At 41.2% G+C, this 24,352-nt stretch overlaps 1 protein-coding gene across 1 annotated transcript in view; it reads right to left on the bottom strand.

Annotated features, from left to right (window-relative positions):
• Positions 1-24,352, bottom strand: part of adgrl3.1 (adhesion G protein-coupled receptor L3.1) — an 87,919-nt gene that overhangs the window by 51,173 nt on the left and 12,394 nt on the right. Inside the window, 3 exon segments of the mRNA XM_026170822.2 lie at positions 2,795-3,583; positions 4,832-4,846; positions 11,377-11,486. Of these exon segments, the coding sequence (XP_026026607.2) occupies positions 2,795-3,583; positions 4,832-4,846; positions 11,377-11,486 (914 nt within the window).

Here is a 24,352-nt window from a genome sequence, read left to right as displayed (position 1 = left end):
GAATATAACAGCAATCAATCACTGGAGGAGAACATCAACAACCGCTCCATCGTCTGAAAACACAGCTGTCTTTTTCTTATTCGTGACTGACGTCATTTATACGTCATCAGTGTTTCTGCAATTGTTCTCCCTGCCAGTGGAGGGAGCAAAAAAAATCCACACTGCATGTTTAGCTGCTAGGTTGTTTTACTAGTGTACAATGACCTCTGACTGCGCAGTAGCCTAATTCAGCATGCTAAAATAATATGATTATAATATATATATATTTTTTTTAACCACGGCCTAATACAAGTCTGTTTATCTTTTCCATTTTTGCTTTAAATAAGAGTACTTTTACACGAGTTCAGTCTTTCAGCATACCGTCCCTGCCCTGTTGTTCACATTGAAATGTGTGTTCCAAAAGCAAACAGTGCAAGCACTTCAGACTGAATTCTTTTAAACCATTTGCCTTTTGTCATCCGGACACAACAAAGTAATTGGTTCTCTCTGCGTTGTACCCCAATTACACTCAGCTCTCAGTGGCCTACCTCATCCTTCTCTCCGAGCATGGCCCATTTCCTGCCTCATTTTATATCTTAAGAAGTCCATATGAGCCGAAACAAAAACAAGGCGCGCATTAAGCCACATCAGTAATGAGTGGAAACCCTCAGAATGGCTCTTTTTCTTTGGTCTGTTTCCTGGACTGACTAAGAGACATGTGATCATACTCACAGCAGTATATGCTGAATGCATTTAGTTAGTGAATAAAATGGTCGAATACCTTCTCTAGTTTTGGAAGGCAGGAAGGGCAAAACACTGTGCCAAAATGCAACAAAATAAAAATTTAATGAGCTATTGCCTCACTTTAAGAAGAATGAGAGACTCGTGCAGTTAAGCCAGTTAAATTATTTCTTGTCTTCACTGAGTGACGGAGTGAAGCGAGGAGGAAAGTAAAAGTGCGGAGCAGCATTGATTGTATGTATTTATCCCCCGCTGGTCAGCAGTCTGGCTTGTTGCTGTGCACTGGAGGTCATTCTTCACATTGAATCTCCATTGATCTCCTCTTTAGAGCCTCCTGAGACACCCCGAGCTCTATTATGAGAGTGTTCACACTCACCAATAAACACGAATGCACGCTCATGAATAGAGAAATAAACCCGTACTGTAAGTACATTAGCACATGGGTATGGATATTATTATGCATGTCTAAACATACACATAAGCATATTTTTACACCATGGCCCCCTTCCACATACAGCACACTGATCGGTAGAAACCAAGTTTAATGCTGCCTCTCTCTATAATTTCTTGTACTGTGCCTCCTAACTGCTTGTAAGAGCATGCGTTAATTCAGACATCATTTAATAAGACATGCAGCCAGACTGCCTTGACCACTCCATAGAAAGGTGCTGAAAGGCAATTACGCTGGGCAAATAGCCCTTCAGGCTCCAGGGGCCTAAGCCCTTCCATCCAGAGGGAAGGAAGAGGGGAGGGTGTACTCTAACCTCACACCAGAGTTATATGAGTCACCCTCGGTTAGATAGACAGAATTCCTAGTGCTTTTAAACAGATACAGCAATTCTATTTAAGGTGACTCATTGTTAACCCTAATGAGTCACCTTATCAGCTGGATTTATGACCCTGTATCGAAATACTTTGACCTTTATTTGACCTGATCCATGTATGACCCCACCCCCTACGCTTAATCATGTAAAGAATTTTGATTGCATCTGTTATTTCTGACAGGAAAAAAAACACAAAAATGAACCAGGTTTGCGGTGCCCAAAGAATTTAAAAGCTGCACTGGCTGGAAAAAGTGTCCTTTTGTGTACTCCGGTGTCAGGCTGTAATCATCTGCTGCTGTAATACAAACAACCTGTCTCTCAAGACATATATCTCTTAAAATTTAAACTGCTTTTGTCTTTTAAAAGTAATAGTTAGCTTTGCGCTTTAGCACTGACACAGGGAAATTGCAGATTTTAGTCAGTTTGCATGGTGAGAACATTTGGGAGCAGATACATATGAATGGATAAAAAGCAAACAAAAAAGTGCATGTAACGGCTTAAAGTGTGTTCAGATTGTCATCTTATATGGATGTGAAAGCACCATCAGTTCCCCCGTCTTCCACATACTCCTGGCTCCACTCAAGAGGAATGCATTATGATTTGTTAAGCAGCTGGGGAAACTAAAGAGAAAGCTGGCAAGTGGTACATTAAGAGCCACAAGGCATTTACGGCATTACATCATTGGAGATAGTATTCTTCTAAAGGTAGAGATCAAGGTAGCCTTTATGATATCTTTTTCATTTACGCGTAGAGGAATCTACTGCCATCTGACATCCACAACTTCAGTGGCAGTGGTATATGTAGGACCAGCTGTAAACGTTTTTCTTTTTTGACTTCTGAAAACATGCAGATATCACAAGTGGGGTGGTGGAGGAACAGTCGTAATTGAGAATCATGACAGCACAGATGGTGCTTTCCTTTTTCTTCCTCTTCAAGTTATTTTGAACAATTAATTATTGGAGGCAGATTACTGCCTATAAGTATTCCTTATGTCACAAGAAAACTGTTTTATTTTCTTTAATGTTAGCATTAAAAAAGCCAAGGTAGTTCACTCGAAGATTTAAAAGAAATCACATCACGGGCTAGTCATCACTTTCAGTACCAAAGACATTTTCTAACCGCCATAATTTTCTTCTGGCTCACACATATAGTAACGTGAAATTGGAAATCATTAAGGGAAGATGAAAAAACGAGGTGGAGTGATGAGAAAGAGGTAGAGAAGGGAATCTTAGACTTTGGCTTGGACCTACCATTGTTGCCGAAGTCGAGCGAGTACTTGACCACGTGGTAGTTATTCCACACATACAGCAGGTTGTCTCTAGGGTTGTAATCCACTGCAGCTATGTACTGGTAGGAATTAGGGAAGGGTATGTTAACCGTCATTTCTTTCCCCTTATCAGTGTTGTACATGTAGTCAATCTTGTTCCCCGTGCCTTCGTTGTCATCATCTTCATAGACGGTTTTGACAACATAAAGGACTCCGCAGATCATGAACGCATTGGAGGCAGAGCGCTTGTCGTAGCTCGTGTCCCAGGAGCCTTCGATGCGCAGGGTGTAGGGATTGAGCTGGCTCACCACGATGCGCCCATTGTTCTGCTCCGTTGCGTAGATCACCCACAGACCGTTCTCATCCACCGCCAGGTCAATGTCCGACTTGCCCCCCCAGCGGTAGGGCGACGTGTCGTGGTAGTTGGCGTTGGCAATAATCGCCTCACCGCTCTTGATGCGCGTGCGCAAGTCAAACTTTACGATGTTGCGGGTCCGCTCCTTGTTGAAGAACAGCGCACCGTCATAGACGACAAAGCCAGTGCCGTCCACGCGATGCGGCAGTTTGTATGTGGTGGTGGGACGGCCTGCGATGAAGTCCTCCTTCGATGAATACTCAGTCAGCGTGTCCGTGCGGTATGGTGTCCAGGGCATGTAGTAGATCTTGTCAGAGGCCTGCAGCGGGTCTTTGCACCAAGCACCAGACTGATGGTCCGATTCAAAGAGATGTTCGCTTTGGTAAACTCCCCGAAGAATGCCGGGGCACAGAAACACTGAGGAACAAAAGAAAACATTTTCACATTAGATAAGTTTAAATTACACGGCTGATGTAAAATGTCAACTGTTCTCAGTAGAGTTCCTGACAGAGCTTTTGAAATGTTTGCCTCCATTCATACGTGTTTCTAAAAAAACACAACAGAGTATTTTAACTTAACCACCGGTGAGTGATGATGACATGATAGGCTTACTGTGTTGTGATTTGGATGTTGTATAGTCACTGTCATTGTTAAGCACAGCAACAGTATGCCTTCTATTCAACAGATAATACGATACTCTCACAGCGAAAAGATGAAGAGAAAATGGCACATTTTGTTCTACTTCCACCCTTTCCCTCTATTCCCATTTCTCCCTCCCTCCTCAGCTCCTCATTAGTCTCACAGCTCTTTCTTCCTTTCTCTCCCTTTCTATTTCTGTCAGGAACAACCAACTGTAGAACCAAACACATCTTTTATTGTCTGCTGTTTTTGCAGTTGTTACAATAATTCTTTTCCCACTCCACGCTCACTATTCTCCTCTTGGAATACTGGGGTCATGTTTTATGAGGGATGTGGGAGAAGTAGTAAATTCTGGGAAGCCAGTGCGACAAGAGTCATTGGAACCTTTGTAATTCAACTGGAATGTTGTCACATAAGCATGCATATATATATATATATATATATATATATATATATATATATATATATATATATATATATATATATATATATATATATATATATATATATACATATATATATATATATATACATACATATGTGTGTGTGTGTGTGTGTGTACAGAGCAGATCCACATAGAGTTGCCAGATGTGCACTGTGGCTTTCCCATTCTCTCAAATAATATAATTCCAGATCCCACGCATGAGGCTCTGACTATTGATTGAATTTTCACTGGCTATCTGTTTTCATTTCATGAGGGAAGCATTTTAAATATTAAACGTCCACGTAACTCTCTGATCATTGGCTCGTCACAAAAACGTGCTCGGCCCATTGGAGAGTTGGTTAAGAAGCATTCTACACATACCGTGGAATAACGTGAGCGGAGTGTGCCTAATGAGAACCAGTAGTTCTAAATTGCTTCTATATGCTGAGATCAAGCTGTCTTAATATAGCAGCAGTGACAATGAAAGAGATGTCATGCTGCCACAAGGTACAAAACCCTTCAAGCGCTGGCATCAAAAAGTGACGCCCAATCCCGGATTTTGAGCATGTGCGAATGTGGGCGTGCTTGCTTCACAGACTTACCTTTTTGTTCTACTTCTGCACCAGCCATAGGCAAAAGATTTGAAGAAAAAAAGAAAGCACAAGAGCGAGAAAGAAAGAGATAGAGACAAGAGACAAAAATAGATTAATGATGCAATAATAAGGAAATCATGATAATACAATCTCAGATCTCCATAATCGGCCTCATATTTCATTCTAACCTTGTGAGAGTGCCAGGATGCTCTCCATGTGTGATTGGTAATAACATTACATAAGCGTCTGAGGAGACTGCACTGCAATGGGGAAGCTATTTGACAGTATTCAACTCACATATGTTGCACACGCGCATGTGGGCAGACAGAGATGCACATGTAAGGCAGACACAGAACGAGGGAGGGAAGACAAAATGAGAGGAAACACACAGGAGCATGGCACAACACGCTGAAGCACACATGTTCACGCTGTCCGCGGTGGTCCTCAACCCGGTGCAGGACAAAACAGAGCAATGCAAAATGACCTGAGATAATGAGCTCTTTAATGTATGCTAATAGCGGCGGCGCAATGAAAACCAGAAAATTTATTTGATTACTGGGATTGTTTTTCAGTGGACCAGCCAAAACTGCCACATTAAAATGCTTTCTGGTGCACGGTGGGTGAGCTAATGCTTGGTGTATGTCATGTCATCTTGTGTGCCTCTGAAAATGAGAGTGAAGGCATCTCTTGGGCAAGCAGGAGCATACTAAAAGAGCTGGCTTGCTTCAATCCCAACACCGGTTCCCAGTCTATTACATTCAAAGCATTATCCTTAAAAATCTGCGAGGATTGTTCATGTTGCCCGGCAATGAAATGTGCACAATTGCCTGGAACCTCTTAAACATATGAATTCTATTCCACCTTGGTCCCAGAGGGACTGAGTGGAATGTGAACACGGCAGAAACGTAATCCTGCAGGCAGTGCCCTTGTGTCTTTCAAGACTTAGAGACCTGCTGAATGGAACTAGTCCCATGAGAAAGGTGTGTGTGTGGGTGTATGTGTGGGTGTGGGTAGGGGAGAGGAGAGGAAGGCAGAGTCTTCAAAGGAAAAACATTTGGAAGAACTTCCAGGACCTCACATGTTTACATATATCACAGATGCACTACATACTGCATGCTGCATGTTTTAATTCTTTACTACATTAAACCCCAAACTTATCCCCAACCACAAGGCATACACAAACACATGTGGCACACAGAACACACACACACCTTCATACACAGGCAACCATTAAATCCTAAGCTCATGAAAAATGCATGGTAACTGGCGCAGCTTAGCACAACTCCCGATAAATAAGCAATCTCCGAAAGAAGATCATGTTAAACCTAAAACAAGTGTGTACATCCGCGTGTGCACGTGTGTGTGTGTGTGTGTGTCCCTGCGAGGTAAGATATAAAAAGGTTCGTCACAAGAAAACAGTTCCCTTGTGAGAAAATCTTGGAAAGAAAGCAGATAGTCTGTCTAGGCAGAGGGGTGTGCACGACGGATATTACACACACTCACTCACACCGGCATCCGTACATATAAATAACACAAAGAAAGGCATCGCGGTGGAGAAGACGAGGATTAATGACACCAAACAATGAGGCCTTCACATTACCTCAGGCTCTTACGGAGCCTCGCAGACACAGAGGAAAACACACAGAGTTCAAGGTTGCCAGCAACTAATAGATTTCAAATGAAAAAGTGTGGCAGCAACAAGTAAACCAAATGGCACACAAAATGTCAGACAAATGTCATTCAATTTGTACTGCTGCTCGTTGTTTCACCAGATTAATGGATATCTCTGTTGGTGAGCTCATTGCGGGGTTGTTCTGCGGTATCTCTCTTTTAATCTTGAGGACAAGGGTAAGAAATGAAAGTTTGTCATAACAGTCATTGATTTTTTTTTTCCTCTCCAGTGCAGACGGTCTGACAGAGCGAATATAGGGTGGTCGGATATTTATTGAAACCTCAAGGTTTTCTCAAGGGCAGCTCGAGCATGCAAGATGATGCAAGAGATGAAAAGTCTTTTGTGCTACTGCTAATTAAACTGCTGAGTGTAGCTAAAAGAGAAAGAGGAGGGAAAAATATGGACTTATGACAACTTGCCAGAAACGCGTCCTTGTTTCCAAGAAAACGTCAACAAGAAAGCATCTTCTCTCACACTGTGTTATTCATAATTGAATTCTGCAGAGGTAGCGGCGTATTTTTATCTATCCAGTATCTTTGACTGATCATTTGCAAAAACCACTAGGACTGCACTATTGAATATTTAGCTATGCAGCTACTGTGAAAAAACAACAACTAATTTATTCCTAGCATGGCTTTGAATGAATATTAGCAATAATGCAAACTGCAACGGTGTGTTGTGAGGATGTGTCGCCTGACTAGTTTGATTTAATAAAAATCATGTAATTATTCATTAATATCTTCAGTAAAATGGTCTGAAAAAATCTGTAATTATACAAACAACGTTACACCCATACCTTGCATGCCTTTCGTTTTAGTTCATTTCTCTGTTTTCTGTTTTTATTTCTCCTACACCCACCGCGCACACACACACACACACACACACACACACACACACACACACACACACACACACACACACACAGAAGCTGTGTTAACCTAACTGTGCTGCTGTGTAAAGATAATTAGCATTTTTATTGAAAATGTATGGTTTATTAAGTAGGTATTCGTCTAGGAGGGAAGACAGTGTGTGCTCACAAGTGTGTGTAATGTGTGTGTATGCGTGGGGGGGCGCCGACATGCCCGTGTGCGTGTTTCTACAGACAACGAGTGGCGACAGCAGCCTTACCACTATCATCTCTGATCTCCAATAAGCTCAGCCGGCTAAAGCCCAAGGTCGTTTATGGGCGCAGACGTTTTCTACTTTCTTTCTCTTTTTCATTATTCTATTCTTTTTCTCCTGTCCTCTCATCCTCACCCGCTATTCTATTGCATTATTTCATCCTGTTCTTTCACCCCTCCCACTCGCCTCGTTCATTCTCTCCCACTACCTCCTCTGTATCTCTCCTACTTCCCCCAAACCAAACCCTGTCCACCTCTCACCCTGTGTCTTTTATCAGTTAATTCATTCTTTCTGTTCCCTGTCTGCTGGCCTCGTCTAACCTATTTCTCTCTCTATCTCTGTTTCAGCTGTCGCTCTGCCGTCTCTCCTTCTGTCTCATTGGTTCCTTTCCCATCTTCCCTTGCTCTCTCTGGGAAACAAAAAAAATGCCTGCATATGTGCCCACATAAACACACACACACACGCATATACTGTACATGCATGTACAGAGAGAGACACAAACGAACAAGCACCCCCCCCAAAAAAAAAAAAAAAACATGCACATATACACACACACCCACACAAGGAAGCACACATAGACGCACACAAACAGGGCTTCTCATGTCACTGTGATGAAGTTATTCCAAGGGTCCAATCTGACAGAAGTCTTTAATTGGACAGACAAGAAGGTGATTTTATCTTTTAATTAGCTTTCCTATTGAGCCAAGTTCTATTGTCTAAAATAGACTGCATGGGTATTGCATAACATATCACTGGCTTTTCTGATTAATACACTAAATGTGGGAGTAGGCTAATTGCTTCATAACAGCAGCCAGGAGAGCCAGGGTATACCACATAAAGATGAGGAAACGGATAGACATAATCCTAAGTGTTCCTGGCTTTTTTAACGGACGAACATGAATGAAACAATACGTATCATGTGTCTGCTCTTCAGCAACACACATTTGCTGAGATTGAATCTGTCCACGCACCAGAGTTGCCTTGGAGAAGTACTTTGTACAGCGGTGTGTTAATGTATGGATATTTATAGTCTGCCTGCAGTGCGATGAGCAAGTATACACAGGTGGCTAATTACTGCCAAAGCTAGCTGGCTAGTTTGGCACACGACTGCCACACACTCGTACCACAGAGAGTCGGAGAGAGAAAGAGACAGCACTTGATTGTAGCTTTGGACAACAGCCAAAAACCTACAGTGCAGTGGAGAGAGATGAGGAGTTTTGAGGGGTAGCGCAAGCCAAAAAAAATCCTTGGGAAAAAAAAATTAAATAAAAGGAGGCGAGATGGAGGAGCAAAATTTCCCTGAAAACTGAACCGCACATAATTAAATTACCTGTTTTACAACCCACTTTGAGAATTGTTTACTATATCTATGCAGAGGGAAACGCACCTACTCTACTCGATTGGCAGCGCTCAGGAAAAGTATGCCTGCGCTTTAAAGTCGATCGGCTCATTTCCTTTCCGTGGCGGCTGGCCTGTGATAAGCAACACCTGGCCTTACAGGTGACTGCAAGGGTTCAGGTGGTTACACTCAACAGACAGCACCGCCACCAGCGCGCTCGGCATCAGGGGAGATCTGCTCGAGTGGATCCCTTGACGTTATAGTTATCTGAGCGCACAAAAGCCAAGCCTGCTTATAAATGATGACATATTAAAAATGCAGCTGGTATTCATTTCAGAACAAATTTCATTACACTATCATATAGTGTATCTATCATAAAAGCCCCTCCTCTGTTGAGCCATCTTGATTTACAACACTTTGCAGATATTTCATCACTTATTGTCTAACAAAATGCATCTTTCACGACAATGCCGCTGGCAGCATTGATTTGCGGTGTCAAACGCGCCAGTGTGAATGTTGACGACTGAAACTCCAGCCCAAATGTCAGGAGTGCCTTCTTCTAAGTTACAAGCAATATTATGACTTTTAAAAAAGAATTGATTTTATAAATATTTGATCCATTCCGTGTGAAGGTTATGTGAAAGGTTTCACTTTTTTTATACATCACATTTTTCCCCTGTTGGACTTTTCCCATGGCTAAGCACACACGCGAGCAAGGTAGTGTATCACACAGCTACCTGATCCAGCCTGAACTCTTCAGTCAGTACACAGCAGATGCTAATGTACTGTCAAAAGCTCTCTCTCTCTCTCCTTCGCTGTCTTTTTCTCCAGTGCATCACCTCCCTCTCTCCATCCCTCCCTCTGTTAGCTGAGCTCGCTAATGACTTTGATTTCAGATACTGTGTATTTTTGCGGGGACACTGTTACCCTGACTGACCCATTGTTTATCAGATCCAAAAACACAACTCATCTCCTTTTGCACTCGGTCGTTTTTTAAATCACTATTCTTTACGCTGACAAATCCATTAAATAAGGAGCGCTGTATTTTCAAGCAGGTGTGCGGTTATATCAAATAAAAACACGGAACATGCAGACAAGTCTTGAATGAATATGAGACGAGTGAAAACACACACTGCTGCAGAGTCTTTTTTGATGCCTGCGTGTATGTGCTGTGCGTGCATGGTGGGGCATTAAGCAGGTATCAGGTTGTGTTTCCATCTGCTCCAGAGAGGGCTCTGATAGTCCTATTATTTAATCTGCTGGTCATTCTAGACGCCAGGCAAGAGCCGTTTAGCCAGACATAATTGAATGCTTCAGTGTGGGAGATCACCTTGGCCGTCTGTATGGACTGCGGTGCCAAGGCCGTAGACAAATCTAAAGTGCATCTGTTATTTCTTACTTTAGGAGGGCTTTTGCATAAAGCATGTGTGGGTTATGAGGGCAAAATTAAACTTCTTTACATCTCTTTGGAAATTGACTTTTTGATACAAAGAATGCAGAAATAAGCTTTTCAATTCCAACTCTGTATGTCCTCTTGACTGTATTGCTTAGAACTGTTCTACCACAGTCATGTTTATAGCTTTACAAGCCAGACATGGCTTGTAAAGTCAGGTAATATGAAGAAGAAAACAATTAAAATTAATCTCCAATCCAACCTGACAGCAATGTTTGAAAATATCAAGCGGCGTTTGCTGATAAAATAATATTTTGGCATCGTTACTTTGTTCACCTGAAATTTTTACTTAACGATTAACATACCTCTTCTCATTTCATTGGAGGTGCAATTTCATTTTGATGCATTCCCTTTTCATCTTTTATGCTTCACCTTACTTCTGTCTGGTTTTGTGGGTTTCACATATGCAACTGCAGCCTGAACAAAGTACCTGTAGATGCCTGTTGTGATGGGGAAATGACTGAGGGGCTGGTATTCGCACGAGATTTAACTTTTTCATTAAACAGACACAACCAGCTGCATTCTAACTTTGCTGGAATGTACTGAAAAATAAACATTAAGGACAAAAAAAAAAATCTAATCCACTAAGTCATCACGCTGATCCCTTATGCATTTGTTCTGAAGCGAGCTGTAACCCACATTCTAGTGGAAAAGATTTTTAAAAAGCCGCACGACTGTTTCACTCTAGTGAATTTCCCCTCTCAGTCTCTTACCACCTGGTCAAAGGTCACATCACCATCTGTAATCATCTGAGACTGCCCTTGTTTCTCATCCTTGCTACCTTTGACTTTCCCACAGGGGGGGAGAGGCATAAAATTATAACTTGCACGTAAAGTTACTGTGGGATCAAGCTGCTGAAGTTTTTGCTGTGAATGCTGCTGCCTGGCATAACAAAAACTGCAATTTATTCATATACTGAAGGGTAGTGAACTATTTAAAAAAAAAAGAGAGAGCGAGAGGGTACTTACTGTAAGGAACACACTCATACTGGACTTCGAGGTATTTGTATGTGCCGGGGCAGGGATCGGGAAAGACGTCGGGGCCGGCCACCACAGCACACTGCGTACGGTTGTTGCATCTACATAGATAGATGGGATAGATGGATAGCGTCAGTTGAAAACATCCACAAATCAATTGAAAGACCTGTAACATGATACAATTCAGCGGCACCACAAACTACATTTTCCAAAATGATCGCGCAGCTGAATCAGCCTTCTCTAAAAGGTTTAAAACAAAAACGGAACACCACAGCCATCGAGGAGCCGGGATTTATTGGAGGGCTGTTGTACTGGAGTTGCATCATTTTTTTTTTTCAGCTGGAGCCCAAGCACGCTACGCCGCAAAACGCATATCCTGATATCATGTGATATAATGTAGAGCGAGATCTATTTTATCTGCCGAGTCATCCTGACACTCGAGAGTCTTCTGTGCTTAAGGACCCTTCATGTTGACACCTGAAGTGAACATAACAGTAATGGATTCACCGAGTTCACTTGTACACAAAGGTGGCCCACAATGGATACAGAAGTGCTGTGGCACAAGGACACTTCTGCGTTGAATGTATGTGGGTGTCTGTGTGTACCTGCACGAGTGTGTGAAGCACTGACGGCAATAACCTATACCTTTAAGATTATTTTGCCCCAGACTTTAGATAATTAATTCTAATTACCAGGGGGCCCTCTCCTCTGACACACAAAAAGTAAGTATTACTCACTCTTATTAACACAGGTTATGCAAGGCAGCACACGATGTAGTATATACCCTGTGTGTCTTTTAGGGTTTCTGCTTACAGGTGTGTATAAGAGCACCTGTGAAAATACATACATGACATTTACGTGTCAGTTTCACTGAACATTTCAAAGCTGCTCGTCACAACCACAAAAGATTTGCTGGTGCATATGTTATGATGATGCATGCATGTAATAACATAAAACACACACTTTATCTTTATCTTCCAAGTTTAAACGAGCTACAAAAGCACACGACTGAAACATATTTCTTATACAAGAATAGCAACAACAGACAAATGAGAAAAAGCTATTTTTAAAATGCTTTCATATTAATTAGCACAACTTCTCTTTCCCTCTGTGCACACCTGTCATACAGAAGACATTTACATTCAAAACATTCAGATTCTCCCATTGAGATATTTTTAATGAGCCTACAGAACCCCCCAAGTCACTTTTCCTACAATACCATTCAACAATTTGCATAATGAAATATTCATAGGAGCTAATTTTATTATTAGTTCAATATTCACATGTAACACAAAGAACTAATGTAGCCTAGAAAGAACTAACTGCCTTAATTTTTTTTAGCTTGGCGTCTCTCGCTGACCAGCGTGTCTCAGATCACATGAGGGTTTATTGGAATTTGTGATGGTTTCAAAGTCTTTGTGTTGTGAAGTCTGTCATAATCTAACAATACCCACCCATCTTCTCTCCCTCCTCTCTTTTTTCTCGCCTCTGTGCTTTTTAATTTCTTGCCCTGGTACCTTCATCATCGGTCACCTGTCATCAGTGCGAGCTGTGGGCTGAGGGGGGGGGCAGGGGACACAAAACTGACACAGTGCCACAACTTTGCTCACAGCACCCACCAAAGGTCACGAATGGCTGGCACTCACTGGTGAATCAGAGCACAAAACTCCCTTTAACGACCTCACATAACTTTCTAAAGTTAAAAAAAAAACCCAACAACTAGCCGCTAGTTATGATGTCTTCACACTGAAGAGACACAGTGGCTGAGAAAGCTCAATATAAGAAAAGAGATGGAGCCAGCCAGGAATTGCTGTGAATTTAAGCTTATTTGCTGAAAGCACAAATGAATAGCCAACTTTAATAGCTTCAAAAAGTCACAAAACGCATCTATCTTCTTATCACCTGGGCAACTTAGAGCTCGTGTCTGGAAATATTTGCGGTGCTAGAGATGTCAACTTGATGAATGTTTTTTTAGTTATGTTATGTTTCGAGTGTTTGCATGTGTTATCGTGGGCTGCGGCGCTTTGAACTCTCCGATTCACTGAAGAGACAACCCGTCTGAAAAAAAAGGAGTAAAATATTCCCATAAATGTTTATGTTTCATGTCTAAGTCCTGTAAGATTTCCATATCTCACACGATGATTTACACATGGAAGTGACATCACCTTTGATCACCTGTAGAATTATTTTGTGCCAAAAAGTGCAAAAAAGGTGCCACTTTCATGAGTAAACCATAATATGAGACACAAATATTATAGAAAACACATAATAGTGAAAACATTAAAATCGAACAAGTTTTTTTTTCTGTTTCTTGTACATATTGTTAAAACTAACAACTGAAATCAATATATATATGTAATTTATTACACTATATAGTGTAATAAATTACATTAAATCATGTATGCCTGATCCAGGGAACACGGGCTGAAGAAAACAACAGATAAAAATGAGTTTAAGGAAAAACTGAGAGACATGTTAGGCTTTGCAGTAGCCATGGGTATAGGTAATTGTCAATATATTTCTGCTTCAGGTAAAAAAAAATGGCTCAGGGCTCTCATGGCTGAATCATGAGCACTGAAGGTTATGGACTATTATTTTAAATAAAAGCTATCGAGCAAAGATTTGGCATAATCTTCTCTTGCGAGCTATATCTCTCTGCTATCACTCCTTCTTTCTCTGTCTATTTCTGTCTGCACTACCTTTTTTCTTCCTCCCCACACTCTCTAAGCCAAGATAATAAACCAATTTCTTTTTTCAGCCTTTGTCCTCATCCTTCCCGCCTAGGAATTATTCCTCACTGTTCCTCCTTCTTTGTCTCTCATTCCAACTGGCTGTTTTTTCCGTCTGTTTATCTGTCTTAAACCCACTTAGCTGCAGTTTCCTAAGTCACACCCAGATATATGTGGTAGGCCGCTTATTGCTGCTGCCGTTCTCTCTTTTTCTCTCCTCTCTCCCTGCTTAATACTTTTCTCATCCCCGCCTCCCTCAGGGCGTCATCTCCAGCCTCCCCCTGTTTCTCTCTCGATCCCTCCATCCTTAGTAAAGCCTCTGCTGACGTCACCGTTCTGTCTGAGCCAGTAGTCTGAGTCAGGTCCAAAAAAGACTCCCTTATGTTCTCAGTACCTCCATCTCATTCTTTATTTGTCAACATTACTCTCATTTCCTCACTGCCAACATGTTTATCCAGAAGCCTAACAAAACACGAGAACATCAGCAAAAATTTACAATTCCTGTCCTCTCTGCATTGTGACCCATGATTAATGGAGGAGATGCAGAACATGCGCACACACACACGCGCACCTTTAGAATTTATTTTTTTCCCAAACACCAAAATGGCTCTATATATTTTTTTCTCTGTGTTTTTCTTAGAGTTGGCAGAAAAGCTCCTTTTTTTAATTAGCATGACCACATCAAAACAAGGCAGTGGCCTGGATACCGCCTGGCCCGCTGGCTTTCTTCCTTGCAACGTGCAACACACACATGCACACGAACAAACTATTCACTAACAAAGCCGAGCTGTGGCAGGCAGGGAAAGAGAAAGCTGCTATGCTGCAGTGGGTGCTGCTGTTGTTCTTGTCTCTGATGTTTTTCACTTTGTTTGGCAGACCTCCCTTCACTCCATCTCTGTCTCTATCCCTCATATAACTGACTGATGATTTGATGAGGCTGACGCTGCCTGTTGGAGCGTGTGTGGGGTATGTTTATGCATATGTGCAGGCGCATGTATGTCTGTGAGCAGATGCAAAATGGAATAAATATTTGAGTGTTTGTCTGCGAGTGTGTGCGCGTTTGTGCGTGTGTGAGTGTGTGCGTGTGCTAGAATGCAGATGTGTTGAAGAGCTATATAATTACAGAACAAGAGAGAGCTGGGAACTAATCCTTGTGAGTTGAAAGAAGTGTCTGAGAGTGAGTGACGCATAAAGCTTCTCCAAAGTCCTCTGGAATCAGTGTTCGAATACAGTGAAACCACTCCAGAGCACTCTGTGAGTCATCTACAACTGTTTGTGAACATGCTTAACACACACAAACGTTCTGAATATCATTAATCTAAAAAAACCCAAAAAAACCCACTGAGCTTAAAAAAACAATTAAATGAACTTGAAGATACTTGAACTGGACTAATATAGACATACATGTATAGAAACTACTCATTTCTTTATGTTTTTCTAGGAAAATGGGAAATAGAAACTGACTTTCTACTATTCCAACAGTCTTGAAAGTTAATACTTTGTACGACCGCCTTTATTATTCAACACAGCCTGAAATTTCTTTGACAAGCGTTCTTGTAATTTCTTTAGCATTCGTTTTCCAGGTTCCTTGAAGGACCTTCCGAGCTCATATTGGGATGTTGGCTGCCTTTCGTTTCATTCTCTGTCAAGATGATTCTTCGCTGCTTCAGTAATGTTCTGGGAAAGCCAATCCGACTGTTCCACTGTGTGTTTTTCTATCCAGGTATGCTTTTACTGCATTGGAAGTGTGTTTGGGATCATTGTGATGCTGAAAAAAGAAGTTGTTGCCAATCAGTTGCTTTCCAGATTGTATTTCATATCTGCATTCATGATTCAATCAGCTTTGACAAGATCCCCAACACCAATGGCTGAAATACAACTCCAAACCACGAGAAAGACTCCATCTTCTTTTACAGATGGCTGTAGACACTACTTGATCTTCTCCATACATATTGATGATATGAACCAGAAATTTCATATTTAGATTCTGCTCTCCACAAAACCTGTTGCTACTCATTTTCGTCCATTTCTTGTTTAAGCGTCTTTTCTTTTTGACCGCGTCACTTCCACTGAGACTATTTCTGAAGACCCTTCAGTGAACAGTCATTATTTTCCCTGTGTCTTAAGGATGTTTTCTCTTTTTTTTTTTTGTTCTCCACTTGTTCAAATTCCTCATTTTTTTAAAGGCTGCACATCATGCTGAGATATGCCAGTTTTTCAGCTAAAAGCTCTTTGGGAATCACCTTGTTAGTTTAAAAATCTTATTTTATGCCCTTTTCTTAGACTCAGTTAAAGAAATGCAAATAAGTTTCTGGTCACCACTAATATTAGTGACAAAGTGGCAATATATACCATTTAAAACTGCTTCTTTGATAACTCGTTTGTTATGCGTAGACAACCCTGGTTAGTCGTTTGAGTTAGGTGCCTTTTTATGCTTGAATAATTCATAGGTCAGTGTTATGTGGCTTAACCAGTAAAGCACCCATTCCTCTGAAAATGGTCAGGTACAAGGATTAGGATTATTACAAGGAAGAGAATATTGGAAAGAGCCAAACATTCGCAAATAATGACGACATGTTACAGGTAATGTGTTTCTGAGGGACCATTTCAGGTTTAAGAGATCAGTAAGATGATAAGACTCATGTATCCCTTCATGCCTCTGGCTAAGGCACACATAATGCCAAAAGCTGGAGCTCTCACAGTGGATGTCTAAGTGTTAATGTAACATTTGTTTGCAGCTGTGTTGCCATCGTGGAAAAGTGCTCATTTGCAGCCACTTCAAAGCCATACAATTTTCTCAAAGAAAATAATACAGTAAGGTGGTGTATCTTAAGCTCTCAAAAGGACAATTAAGTGCCAAGAATAAAACATTTATGTGAGTTAGCAAAATATGACATAAACTCTTCTCTCTATCATCACATATTGAAAATGAATACCACTCAAAAGTGGTGGCTCAGGGAGGTTGGACATAGATAAGTCTCAAATGGATGATTCTGTGTCAGCATTGGCCTTGCAAGGTTCAGGGATTTAAAACAGGAGATGGTGTGTTAATGTAATTTCGACCCATTAAATGCAAAATTTAATAAAATTGGTAAAAATATCGCCGTTACCACCAGTACTGTGTTTCATCACAGTTGTTTACAGCACAGGGTGTGACTGGGTGCAGTACCTTTTTAAGGAGCAGGCTCTATTTCAGAAACTTTAATACGGCCTTTTTGTAGCATCCATTTGTCCCTAATGCAACTATAGACACAACTTGAACTCTCAGTGATGACACTAAAACTATTATATAATACAGAAAAAACTATTAAATAACGAGAACTATAAGTTATGTTAATTTCTAATTGTTTATATTTACATATTCTTGGAGGATTTTGCAACATGTTTCATAACTGCATTATTGAGCATCTTTCCTTCTTTCTTTTCACACCTGCAGAGGCACTGATGGTTTAGAATACTGAGACATCTCCTGGTAGATCTGCCTAGGAGTGCTGTGCAAAGCTTGAAGCATGCAACACGGACTCGTGGTCTGCATAATGTCACCATTTTATTTTTGTCAGCTTGTTCACCCACACTGTGACGTAACTTGCAGAAAGACTGGATTTCTTTTTTTTTTTTCCTTTTTTGACAGCTGGACAGCTACACAAACCCAGAATCAGGCAGTTAGTGGATTCAATGATAGAAGAGTCTGATATGGCTCAACACAAAAATATAGACAAAAATATAGAAATCTACCAAGAATGGTCCAGTTCCTGTTGCAAAGGAAGCGGCATTTTGTTCTTAAATACCCCATCAAATTTATCTATTGCTATGATTTGTAACACTGGTTACTGTTGCAATAAATCACATACATTTTGTGAGCTTTTAAAATATAAAGAAATTCAACTGAAATCTACAAAGTAGCAAAAATTAACCAGTGTGAGTTGAGCATTCTTGTGTTTGTGAAAGTAAGGGGGGGGAGCCCAGAAGATGATTTCAGAGTGCTCTTCATCTCCTGTGCGAGTTCAGGAAAACCCATTTGACAGCAGATAGAGCCCATTCACTATATCTCACAACAGGATAAAAACCTGTTAGGCTGACCACTCACTCTGCCCCCCTCACACATCACATATGAGATTCCTCTTCTACTGGCCTCATTTCTACTTTATTAGCTCCCTGATGTGGTTATACACACATACACAGGCCTGTTTGGAGATGGACAAATGGAGTGATGGGAAAGGATGCCTAAAAGGACAAACACAAAAGGCAGGACGTGTGGAGGGGTGCACAGGAAATGTGATTTAATATATAATTGAAAAATGATGCTAGTGTTGTGAGTGACAGAGGTAAGGGAGCAAAAGAAGGTGCCTATATATGTGTTAGTGCAAGCCTGAGCACATGTGTACCATGGGGTATCGTGAAGCAGATGCCGCACATCCTCTGCCAGCCCCACCACACCACACTTATGAAGAAATGACAGATCTGCCTCTCTCTTTGTCTCTCTCCCACACACATAGACACAAACATTCCTCGGCAGTCCCCGAATGTGTTTCTGTCAGCTCTCGAACAGCCTGTCAAACAAGCCACAGGTAAAATTACGTTGTTTTCCCTACTGGGAAAAAACTTTGAAATGTGCTACATTATTAATATTTGGTTGGAGGATGCCACTCTCTCCTGTTTTCTCCTATATCTGTGTGTCATGTGATATTTTTAACTTTACAATATTCAATGCACAGTATAATATGGGATGTTGTTATTACTGTATGCTGTATGTGTGTAGCTCCTGTAAATGCAAAGCACCGGCTCGTTTACCTGTCATTCTCATCCATGCACAATAAGATATAATATGAAATGTATCCTGATAAAAAATGATAATCTAATTTTAAGTATTATAGACTTTATTTACACATAATATTATATACTTCCACCAGATAAACCTCTTCTTATCTTAGAAACAGGTTTTGTTCCTAAAAATTAAACCTAATTTAAATTTCAGCTCACTTAGTACCGTTTTAATTTACGCCCCTTGAGCAGTTATGATCTTAGGAAGATTAGATATTAACTCTGCCATTTAAAAACAGCATGCACTTGGATTTGCAAATTTGAGTTTTTTGTACCACTTAAGGAGAATGAAAGCAGATAACTGTGTTGTTTGCATAAAAAATAAATGCAGCATTTGATAAGTATCACAAAGATCAAGAAGAGCAGTGGTCCTAACATCGACCCCTGGGACACGCCTCTTTGATACGGGAAGAAAAGAGGAAGAAGATCCAGCAAAGTGGGCCTACTGTGTTCTATCTGACAAGTAATTTTAAAAACAACTGACAGCATTCCCAGAAAAGTCATTATTATATAGTTTATCCACCAAAGTGGCATAGTCAACTATGTCAAAAGCCTTCAGCAAATGAAGAAAAGCAGAAATGTTGTATGTTCCGCAGTTCATTGCCTCAATAATGTAATTTACCTCTTAAATAGCTGTGGTTATTGTGCTGTGCTGTTTTTTAAAACTTAGTAGTTAATATTTTCTGTATTTCTGCTATAGGCCTGCAATACCCTGGCAACCTGCCTAGGGTGTACCCCTGTTCTAGCTGCACAGGCTCTAATACACGAAACCCTGAACTAAATGGATGCATGGATGGATAATAGTTCTGCTATAATATCCGTAGCTAACTTGAGAAAATCTAGATCCAGTTTTTCAGAACTTGCAGTCTTATTAGCATTCAATTGCTTTAAAGCTCTACAGATCTGTTACATCGAAAGGAGAAAAGCTGAAAGACTGAGCCATAGATTCAATAAAAAGTGCTGCAGAGTGAGCCTTCTGTTCAACATCCTGTTTTAATTCTGGATGTAAAGTGTGCTTGAACATTAAATACAATTTAGATTCTCAGTGCAATTCAACAACCTGCATTCAAGTCAGCAAAATCAACCACTGACACACTTCTGTGAACAGATAAAACATTCTTTAAAAATTAGCTACAGTAGTTGTAAGCTTGCTCTCATACAGAGAGCCATTTGTATGCAAATGACAAATGGCACACACATTTCTGAGTCTGCATAATGCCTGTGACATTGTTAAGATAATATATGATTTAATAAACGATGACAACACTATCAGATTTCAGTATGGCAGGTAGAGATGTCATATATTAGTTTTTTTTCCATTTCTTATATGTCATAAAAAAAGAAATGAGTATAATTCCAAGTGGAACGAGACCGAATGTGTAATGCATGTTAATTCATTGTTTAGAAGTGGCCTAGTTTGGGAGTGTATGATATATGTTATGTGTGTGGATAACTAATGATTATTACAACTAAAAGACTGTTTAATAATAATAGTAATGATGACAATGTATGTCTTATCATAAACAGAGGCAAACAAACCCTTTTACCCTTCTAGCTTCTGAGCAGGCTGCCTGCCAAGTATAGTTTTTGAGCTCCACCGTCTCTCCTTTCCTCTTCCACCGGTAGCCATGGCAACTTCCACGTCGTCCGATTCCAGGACACACTCGGAGAGTCTTTCTCCTGATTCCACCTAGTAACATTCCTTAGCTGATATCCCTATGTCTCTCCCAACCTTGCATCTCTCTAAATTTAAATGTGACACCTCCAACTCCAACACATTTTAATCCAAACCACCTGCTTACACGAACCCCAAATCCTCCTAAAAGCTAAAAGATGAGCGTGTTTCAGACAGATGTGCTGTCTTCTTGATTGGTGAGACGCAGAGGAGCGTGCAAGACACCATCACCATCAAGACGACCGAGCAATGCTACATCAAGTAACTGACTAGTATAATTTAGTCAGCCTCACCTCATAAAAAAATATGGGATGCTGTGCTTGTGCAGGGGAGACGAGGGCTGTTCCTTGTGTCCTGGTTTGGATTTGTGCTTCACTGTCAGCGTCAAAGTATCGAGTCAGTCAGGTAGTCAGTCAATGTCTACAGCACGCCAGCATGTCTGAGGCACTGATTCACGTGCCGTGCTACTCTCTGGATGTGTCAGACTTTGTGTGCATGTGTGGAAGAGAGAAAAAGAGAAAGCGTGTGGTGTCTCAGGCCGTTCTCAGGCAGCCATGCAGCTTTGGTGCTCAGTGAAGCATGATAACGAAGGTTAGCAGAGCTATGGTGAAAGGAGAACAGGGTCAGATGGTGGAGACTTTGACATGTGGAAATACAGAGGTTTTGGGAAAAGAGAACAGTTGTCAGTTTGGGTGAAAGTATATTTGCGTGGGTAGACGGAGAGGAATATATAAAGAACAATAGAAAGAACAAGATCATTGTTAAGATTATAAAAGACCCCGTGTGTTCATTCCTGTCACATATCTGAGGGAAAGTTTCTGTCAGTGTTTCAGTGTGCCAGAATCAGTCAGTCTTTAAGTACGACTTTTCCTATTCGTCTATCTGTGTTTGCGTGTGCGTACGTATGTGTGTGGGTCCTAATTACCACACTGAGCAAGGGTGACAGTTGGGCCCCCAGGGTGCCGCAGGGCATCTCCTGTAGCCGTGGCGACTATGTTAGGGTGGTAGCACAAGCACAGACACTTTCATACACCAACATGCACACAAACACACATACACATTAAGTAGGACATTTCCAGATATGACCTCATTCAGTGGGAAGCAGGGTACAGTTAATGGAGGGAGGAGAGAAGAAGAGTGAACAGATTGAGACAGAGCAAGTCAGAGATAGATATCATAACAAGATATAATTGTTAATATCCTGGTGAGTCCACCTCTGCAAGAAATCTCACACCCAGAGAAGAAACACAGTCACAGTCTCAGTTTCTGTGGTGAAAAACTTCAATTTAGCATATTGTTTTTGGAGTTGGAATCACTGGGCTTTAGATTAATGTAATGTTTGGAGCATTTATTTATCTGCCCCTCTGTCACTATCTGTTCCAGCTCTCTCTTCTTATCCTTCAGCTTTTACAGAGATGGATTATATTCAAATGGAGAAGTAACATGACGTGCAGGTATGCCTGGAAAAAAGTGCCAGACTGCATGGCATAGTTTGCTGGTTAGAGAGTCTGAGACTGCAGCACACAGCTAACACTAGACTGCAGTCTGCGATTCAAGTGGTTTTCTATAATTCAGAGAGTCAAAGGAAAAGAACTTCAGAGGCTGCTTTAGAGTCTCCCACGTGTGTAGTTCAAGCTTGCTAGTGCATGCTCAATAACACATACGGACTCGTATGCAAATGCATACAGCTAAAGATGAACACACTCAGACATGTTCACACACAACCACATATTCAGTACATATGCACACAAATACATTCACATGCTACACTACTAGCCTGGAGCTTTGAAGGCTTAGATGCAGTTCTAAAGAGAAGGAGAAGTTGAGCAGGCTTAAGAACTAAGAAGAAACTCTCTATTTCTTTCTGAGCGCAGTATGTGTGTGGGCAAGAGAGAGTGTGAGTATGCATTTAACAGCTGCCACGTGCTTTCACATATGCATGTGCGTGCCTTCATCTGCATGTTAGTACGCAGTGGTGGTGTTAATATGTGTTTTTACAGCCATAGTGCACCTAGAATCTTTGGGGACACACTGAAGGATTCATCTGGAGACCTGGGTTGTCACTCTGGCCGTCAACCCCTAGCATCCTGGTTCAAAACAGGGACAAAATATAGAATTCACTATAAAAGACAGGAAACATGTAACCTATAAGGCTTTGCATTTTAGCCTCAACCTCATCTCTCCCCAGAGTTGAGGAAAGAAAAAAGCAAATGGAAAAACAGGAAAGCCAATGAAAGCTAAAACAGATGGTAAGTGAGAAAGGAAGAGTGACAGTGAGGGTGGGAAACAGGGGGTGAGAAGCAATTTGAGGAATGAGGAGAGAGTAGAAAAAAAATACCAAGAATGGAGTGACAAAAATTGAGATATCAAGAGGGTGACAGATGGGAGAATAATAAATGAAGCATGTTGTTATTTAACACATCCAAAAGAGACGGGGAACAGAGGAGAAGGGAGAACAACTCCCCACCCTTGTCTCTCTTGTCAAAGTGCCTTCCCTTTGTGTTGAGAGGCGTCTTCAATAGGCATGGAAAGGGAGAGAAAACGAGAGCAATCGAGAAAAAGAGAGGTGAGAGCGGGAAAAAAAGGCTGAAGGGCCAACAAGGTGACAAGGTGGGAAAGGTGGTATGGAGGTATCGAGGGAAAGCCTGTTTGAAGTCCAGAAGTAATTTTCTATCACGATAGCTGTGGCAGAGGCAACAAAACAGAGTTTGTGTGGCCGTGTGTAACGTCCACACATTCTTCACACTATCGACACTTGCAGCCTCAAGTGCGCGAATGCATGTGTGTGAGATTAAGAGGGAAAATCTGAGAGAATGTGCTGAAAGGTACTTGGTCCAATTCTGTAGCATCTCCAGAGAACTCATCAAGTCATTTTTATGTGAATAAATCACTATCCCTGAAGGCACTTCGGCATTTTGGCTCGCAGCTCTCTCCCGGTGTAGAACTGCACACTCAACCATCAAATGTCTCCTCATATAAGTCACTTGTGACACATATGCATGCAACCCAGCCACACCCTAGCACTAACCGGTACTGTGAAATTCATCCTGACATTTAGGAAAATAAGTATGAAGTGCAGTGCCAGTGGGGTGAGTCTAACAAAGAATGAAAAATTGAATTATACTCACAATGCCTTAATTTAATATCAAAGGTAAAACCTAAAAAAAGAAATAATTAAGCTGCAGAGACCTTAAAACAAAGGATTTTCAGTAGTCGTTTTCAAATAAAGGTGCCTCTGTTCAAACCCTGATAAAACAGAGTGAGTCACTGAACTGAGGCCACTGTATCACTAAAACAGATTAAGCGTAACTTTCATGGCCACGGCTTCGTTTCCCCTTCAACCCAGTGTATCCCAATGGGGAGATAATCTGGGAAATGCAGCGGTATCAGGTCCTTTCTAGGTTGCCTGAGAAGCCTTGTGAGACCCTCTGGAGATATGAGGCTTTGATATCAAGACCAATTATGTGGTATAGGCGCACACATCCACGCACACAAACATTAGCACACACACACACACATGCACACATTCACAAACACATACACACACTCATACATACACACTCATTGGCCTTGGAGAGTGGTGGAGAGGAAAACAAAGAGAGAATGTGATACTGAGGAAACACTGGGCAGGCGGAACATGCTCTGATTTTATCAGCCAGTTGAGCGGAGCTTGAAAGCCAGAGACGATACAGACATAGAGGCAATGAGAGAGTGGAAACAAGACAGGCTGAAACAGACTGAA

This window comes from Astatotilapia calliptera, chromosome 6, assembly GCF_964374335.1.
Source record: "Astatotilapia calliptera chromosome 6, fAstCal68.1, whole genome shotgun sequence".
Lineage (NCBI taxonomy): Eukaryota > Metazoa > Chordata > Actinopteri > Cichliformes > Cichlidae > Astatotilapia > Astatotilapia calliptera.
The sequence above is the reverse complement of the archived record's forward strand: the minus strand, read 5'-3'. Positions and strand labels throughout refer to the sequence as shown.